The sequence below is a fragment of the Otolemur garnettii genome, unplaced genomic scaffold (assembly GCF_000181295.1).
Source record: "Otolemur garnettii isolate 467f Iridium unplaced genomic scaffold, OtoGar3 scaffold00120, whole genome shotgun sequence".
NCBI classification, from domain to species: domain Eukaryota; kingdom Metazoa; phylum Chordata; class Mammalia; order Primates; family Galagidae; genus Otolemur; species Otolemur garnettii.
The window spans coordinates 1,990,754-1,998,276 of NW_003852515.1; the positions used below are offsets into that span (position 1 = coordinate 1,990,754).

Genomic DNA, 7,523 nt, shown 5'->3' on the forward strand with positions numbered 1-7,523 from the left:
GCTCCCATCACCTAGGGCTGAGGGGAGCATTTACTGTCAGGTGAGTTGTAGAGACACTTGAACCTTCTCAGCATATTTAGATAATATCTGCCTCCCAGCCTAGCAGGAAGGCTATAAAAGAGAGAAAGCTGGCAAGAAGGGCACTTTACTAAGCTATTAAGTGGCTGCAATAACTAAGCAGGAAATGCATTTTCATTTTAAGATTTGAAGTATTTCCTAGGGTTCTTTTTATCCTTACGACCTCTTGTGTCTGTGGTTATATTTAATCGACTGATTATTTTAAACTTCTCCAATACCAGATATACTGTCACTTCAGTACTCTGCTTTCTTGCAAAAGTTAATCAGCGTCTTTCACAGACGCACAGTACTTGGAAGCACCCTAATGTGCCTTTCAGCCCGCCTGCTGCTTCTGTGGTTCTCTGAGGGAACAGGACTAGAGGGAGTAGGGGTGTAGAAGTCTTGGTGTTGAAAAGCTGTAAAAAACCAGATTCCAACAAATTGAGTTTAATGATTTAATTAGCTTTTATTAGTGATGCATGAATGGGGCAGCACCCCATCTATGAGTAGATGGGGTGCACCACCGAGCTGGGCAGAAGAGGTGGGCTTCATAGGCAGAAAAAGGCCACATAAAACTGAAGAAAGAGACTGAAACAGATCAGTCATTCCAAAGTTCCTTTCCTTACAGAATTAAAGCCGATGGCCTTACCCTGCTGGCTTAGGTTGACTAATTGTTGGTGTGCATCTTCTGGGTTCTGTTTTTATTTTTTAAACTGGCCTGTTGTAAAGTTCAGTTTGATTATGTGCCACCTAGCACAAGTGTGTCCATTCTGGTCTGGTCTGGTCGGTTGAGTCTAGTGCAGGAGCTTAGTTAAAAACAATGGCCTTTATAAATTTTCCTCAACAAAGCTAAAAGGGCCAGAGAGACAGAGTCCTAGAGGTGTTCATTGAGCAGGCCTGTTCAGAACCCGTGTGTCTTTGCGCATGGCAGGGGTGCCTAAACAAGGCTGCCTGTGGAACCTACTCAGAATGAAATCATTAGTTTAATGTCACTTTGGGATGCTTTCTCTAACCCATCAGACTGATTCAACCTCTCCTGGCCTGAACTCCCATAGCAGCCTCTTCCTGGCTTGCCTTCCATAAACAATCCACACAACCATGCTGGCTTCTCGGTTCCTTTACCTCCTCACTTTCCATTAACTCACTTAACTTTGGCTGTGTACTTTCATACTTCAGACTTTGTCATCACTAGTAATCCAGCTATCTCCAGAAGCTTGATTTTCAAGCACAGCACTTCCTAACCAGCTTACTTCCACCAAATGTCCCATTCTGGCATTCTCTGAGCCCTCCCCCAATCCCTTGAGATCTGCTGCCACTTTTCTTTTAAGAGATGGGGTCTGGCTGTGTTGTCCAGGCTGAAGGGAAGTGATCACAGCTTACTCCAGCCTCAAACTCTTGGGCTCAAGTAATCTTCCCATTTCATCTTTGTGGAGTAAACTCCCACAAAAATTAAATGAAATGTACTCTCTTAATTCCAGAAACTGAGCGAAAAGACTTGCGAGTATTATGCACTTTTGTTGAGACCCTAAGCGACCTGGGAAAGCATGGTGGGGACCCCATATTACTTGTTAGTAGCATCTGATAATCATCCCTTGTTAAAGGGGTTAAAAAAAAAAGATACTCTTACTTTGATTTTCAGGGCACTACACTCAGCTGTTTTTCCTCCTATTGCCCCTTTTGTTTCCAAGAACTGTTATAACTCCCCAACTGACCCCATCCTATGGCATTAAATATAGTCCATGTATTCTTAACTACCAAATGAGTATTTCCAGTGTCTGCCTCTTCTGGGCTCCAAAGTTGCAGATCCATTTTTTAGGTATTATCTCCATTTAGAAGTTTAATAGGAATCCCACACTCTCTCTAAATTCTTTCCTTCCCAAGTCTGTTCTGTCTCAGTAAATAGCACAACCCATGTGCTCAGGTGACAAAAGCTGGTGTTCATCCTTAACCCACCTCTACCCTACATCCAACCCACCAACACATCCTGCTCTACCCTTGAAATCCAACAGTGACCTAGTTTTAAACACTTTCACAGTCATCAGTTAAACTCTAAAAAGAGTGATATAAGCTAGGACTCCTACAATTCAGTGATCCTTTTAAAGCCCAAATCAGGCTCAATGCCCATAGCTCAATAGTTAGGGCACTGGCCACATGCACTGGGGTAATGGGTTCGAACCTGGCCTAGGCCTGCTAAATTTAACAATGACCACAATAACAAAAAAACAGCTGGGCGTTGTGGTGGGCAACTTTAGTCCCAGCTACTTGGGAAGCTGAGGCAAGAGAATCACTTAAGCCTAAGAGTTTTAGGTTACTATGACCTGTGATGCCACGGCACTCTACCGAGGGTGACACAGTGAAACTCTCTCAAAAAAAAGCCCAAATCAGATGTTACCCTCTTGCCTGAACTCTTCCCATGGTTTCCTATTCTATTCTTTTGAAAACATTTTTATTTTTTGAGACAAGAGTCTCACTTTATCACCCTTGTACAGTGCCATAGCATCACAGCTCACAGTGACCTCAAATTCTTGGGTTTAGGAGATTGTCTTGCCTCAGTCTCCCTCGTAGCTAGAACTACTGGTGCCTGCCACAATGCCTGGCTATTTTTAGTTGCAGTTGTCATTGTTCAGCTGGTCTGGGTCTAGTTTGAACCCCCCAGCCTAGGTCTATGTGGCTACTGCCTCAACCACTGTGCCATATGGGCTCTGAGCCTTCCTATTCTAGTCTCAGCAGATGTCTTCATCGTAACAATGACCCACAAAGCCCTATCAGATCTGAAGCCTGCCAACCCCCTTTACTCCATCCCAACTCTCCTTCCCCTGAGGCCTCCACTCAAGCCATGCTGGTCTCTTCCCTGTTCTGTCATGCTGCTATGGTCTAATTTGTGCCGCCCTCACAATTTGTATGTTGAAACCTAAATCCCCAACGAAGTAGTATTGAGGTAGGGTCTTTTGGGGAGGTGGTTAGGTCATGGCAGCTTGCCCTCAAAAAGTAGCTGAAGGGAGCATCCCCAACCCTCTTCCACCATGTGAGAACACAGCAAGAGGTGCCATCTATGAAGCAGAGTAAGCCTTCCCCAGATATTCAACCTTCTGGCACCTTGATCTTGGACTTCCTGGTCTTCAGAACTGTGAAAAATAAACTTATTATGGGCAGTGCCTGTGGCTCAAAGGAGTAGGGCACAGGCTCCATATGCTGGAGGAGGTGGGTTCAAACCCAGCCCTGGCCAAAAACTGCAAAATAAATAAATAAATAAATATTACTTACAAACTACCTAGTCTATAGTAACAGACTAAGATATACTCTAAGCACATTTATTCCTCATGATTTTTGCTCTTCTGGGAATGTTCATCCTCCAGTCTTATGGCTAACACCGTAACTTCATAAAGTCACTTACCTCCAAGCAACCTTCAGAGTCCACCCAGTCTAAAACAGTTTTTCCCATGCATCCACTTTTTCTCCATAGTATTTAATACTATCTGATGTGACAGAGTCAATCAACATTATACAGATTCCATGTTTGGTAATCCACTTACTTGCTAAAATTTTTAACCCCCTAAATCAATAGTTGCAGTGCTTTCAGTGGCCATTCATACAGGTACACTGAAAAATTCTGAGTTGCCTGACAACCATGTGCCCAGCTGAGGTTGAACAAGTCAGTACTCCACCTTCCTCTTTTAGCTCTCACACTGAAAACAACTGTTGGTTTCTTGCATGTCTGTGCTTTTTGTTGCTTTCACTATTTAAAATGGACTCAAGTGCAGTGCTGAAGTGCTGTCTAGTGTTTCTAAGCAAAGAGGCTGGGATGCGTCTTATAGAGAAAACTCTGTTAGAAATAAGCTTTGTTTAGGCCCGAGTAACAGTGCTGCTGACCACGTTAATGTAATGAACCAACAATACCGATGAAGTAGGTATCTTTAAACAGAAACAAAATACAAAGTTATATATCGACTAACTGACAAAAATATTGGGACTACAGGCTGGCAGGAACCTAACCCTGTATTTTCCCAAGGAGCATTATTTCAGTATTTGCTAATTCAGTGTTCACAGCAACTTTACAGTCCATTAACTACTGACAAGAATTAACTGTATGTATCTCCTATCATCACCTACATTTAAGCATGTATCTCCTTGTAATGAGCAAGTATTTCCTCCTATTCTCAGGCATGGCTCTTAGCAGTAACTTAGAAATACTTGCTGAATGGGTTAATAACAAATAAAGGATAGACAAGCAAGTCTGCAAAGAAACTCAACTGGGCAAACAGTTATATAGAAAATGATTAGCCTCACTAGTAATCACAGAAATATAAACAACAACATGGATAATTAATTTTACTACTTAGTATTGGTGAGGGTCCAGGGAAGTCAATCATGCAATCATTTAAAAACTTCAAATGTGCACATCCTTTGATCAAACAATTCAACCCCTAAAAAATAAAACTTGCATCTGTACAAAAATTTATTAACAGGATAACTGCTACTGTGCAATTAACAATAGCCAAATGGTATAAATCTAGAATCTAAAAGGATTAATGAAACAATGCTTAGCCATACAATATAATTATTATAAAACTATTCAAAAGATGTCAAAAACTATGAGGTAGAAAAACGCTCATTAAACAGTACGTAAAAACAGATAATACAAACAGGTAAAAGAGGATCTTTTATTTAAAGTCTATGTGCATAAAATTTGAAAATGTTTGTAGTAGTTATCAATAAGATTAAAATGCATGATCAAAAACCTTGGTGTTTTCTTGTATTTTCTCAGCTTTTCCTTACAATAAATTACACTACTTTTATAAACAGAAAAAACGGGGGAGAGGGGTTGTTAGGAGTAAAACTAGCAAATAAATTATCAAGTACTAAGTCCTCAGTAAAGTATTTTACCCAAAGACCATTGACTGTCACCCTTAAACCTCAGTAATTATTGTTAACTCAAATCATTACAGCAGTAGTGTTGTTTGGGTATTTACACTATAAATAAAGCTTGTGGGGTAAAACATACATTGATAAGCTCAGCACTTTCAACTGCTGTAATAAACCCTCTACTCAGTCTTGGCTTCACAACTTATTCGTAAAATGTGATAAAAATATCTCACTCACAGGGATGTCAAAGTTTAAATGAATTAACCTCTGTCTCATATATAACAGAACCCAACAGATAGCAAGCCTTAGAAGTGCTGGTTATTACTCTCTCCCAAAACAGGATGTTAAATGGTGTCACTTTGGTTATGGAACCATCTTGGGAAGAAAGATAGTATTCATGATAGTGATAACATGTAGAATTTTTGCACATCATCAAGAAAATAGATTACTTTTTCCTATTAAAGATCATTTATTGATCATTTAACATTACTTAAAGTAGTAAGGTTTTTCTGCCATCCTTTGTAAAGAGACAAAGGAGACAAGTGATATGGGCTAAGTTTACACCCCACAGCACTCTATTAAAGTATACAAACAACCCTAAGGAAAAATGTCAGGCATTCATCTACCACATATGACAACTTAAGTTTATATAAACTCCTGAATGTGACCAAAATTTGAAACCTTGCAATTTTATGAATCCAACTGTACAAGTGCCAGAAACTAATATACACTTTTTATCTTTTAAAAATATTCTGGGCTCGGCGCCTGTGGCTCAAGCGGCTAAGGCGCCAGTCACATACACCTAAGGTGGCAGGTTCGAATCCAGCCTGGACCCGCCAAACAACAATGGCTGCAACCAAAAAAAAATAGCCGGGCATTGTGGCGGGCGCCTGTGGTCCCAGCTACTTGGGAGGCTGAGGCAGGAGACTTGCTTGAGCCCAGGAGTTGGAGGTTGCTGTGATCAGTGAAGCCATAGCACTCTACCCAGGGGGACAGCTTGAGGCTCTGTCTCAAAAAAAAAAAAAAAAAAAAATCTGAAATCCTCATTCTCTTACAAGTACAAAATGAAACCCATGAGGGAACACATTCCTGATAATTTTAATTTGTGAAACAGATCACATGCTTCAAGGGCAGAACTAAAGGTAAAACCTTCAATTGCTTACATTTTGCTCATGGCTATTAACACTATAAACACAAGAATATAAACACAACTTGAAAACCGTTTTTAGAGTAATAATAAAGAGTTAACAAGCATTTAACAATTCTCAAACAGATATTCATCAAAATGAGGTAAGTCTAATGCATCATTTGCTAAGGAATTTAATGATGAGGTGGAAAAAAACTCATCAAAAATATCATTCTTCATGGGACTCTCCAAGTTCAATGTTCTACCACAGGTATTATTTGTTAGGGAGTCTAGTTGAACTTCACATGGATTCTTCTTGGTGGGGCTGCAATAAACTTGATCCTGTCCTAGATATGTGTTCTGGGAAATACTGTTTGATTCACCAGGTGCGGGAGCTGATATACTGTTATCTCCCATTTCCAAATACCTAAAGTCAGCTTCCCCATTCCCTGATAGCTCTGTTGAAACAACAGTTGTAGGAGACAATAATTCTGCTAAAATTTCTTCATGACTTTGACTACTGTACGGGGAAACACCAGTAACAGTGGTACAACCAGCCTTCTTATCTGCAATGTCAATTTGATGTTGTAGTTCATTTAACAAGTCGTCTATAGATTCACAATCATTTGGAGACCCACCCTGGGGCACTTCTAAATTTTCACTCGGAAGTTTTCCACTTTGGGAGGAAGAGGTAAGAGCAGCTAATTTCTTCTTTTTTGCTTTTAGCTTTTTAAGAAGTTTTAAGCGAAGTTTACGAATCTGATCTTCAACTGAGCCTCCGTGGTTTACTGAATAAACACAATTTTCATTTCCATGAGAATTGTAGTTGAGGTTAGCTCCAGATGAGGCACTTTCATCCCTCTTTACAACTTCAGTAGGAGCAGTGGTATTAGTACATGGGTGAGCAGCAGTGCTATTGGACGATGGAGGACTTGGTGGAGGCCTACTCACTGGAGGAGGCTTACTTGTACCCCTAGATTTCTTGGATACCCGGCTAGCCTTCTGCTTTATTCCTTTAGTTTTAAAGCCACCAAAATTATTTGCCCCTTTAACTGAAGGCTGCAAATCACTTAAATTGTTTCTACTATGAGCTGAAACACAAGGTGGCATAAAAGAAGCACCCCTGCTTAATAAGCCTTTAACCCAACTTCCCACAAATGGTTTCTTTTGATTTTCTTTCACAGACTGACTCTGTAATGACTCAGCTGTTACATTTGGAGCAGCGGCTGCAGTTTCTTTTTTCTTCAAATTAGATACCTGAGATATAGCTTGTTCTGGTTTTAATTTCTCAGTTTTTGGTGTAAGGAATTGTTTTAACTGAGCATCTGTCTCAATTTCTACTGACTTCATTCCCTGCATGAGACCAGCAGCATGAATATTCTCCACAGACATAGCAATTACTGCATCTTCTGTATTCAGCTGTACTGGCTGCATGCTTGTACTTGCAACTTGAGATGCAAAGTTTAAATCCACAAAC

The 7,523-nt window shown here is 40.3% G+C and overlaps 1 protein-coding gene across 1 annotated transcript in view; it reads right to left on the minus strand.

Annotated features, from left to right (window-relative positions):
* Positions 1 to 5,965: 5,965 nt before the first annotated feature.
* The window catches only part of USPL1 (ubiquitin specific peptidase like 1), a 47,312-nt gene continuing 45,754 nt past the window's right edge, over positions 5,966 to 7,523 (minus strand). The window contains exon 10 of the mRNA XM_003797635.2: positions 5,966 to 7,523. This exon is cut by the window's right edge and continues 3 nt beyond it. Within this exon, the coding sequence (XP_003797683.1) occupies positions 6,176 to 7,523 (1,348 nt within the window). The 3' untranslated portion in view covers positions 5,966 to 6,175.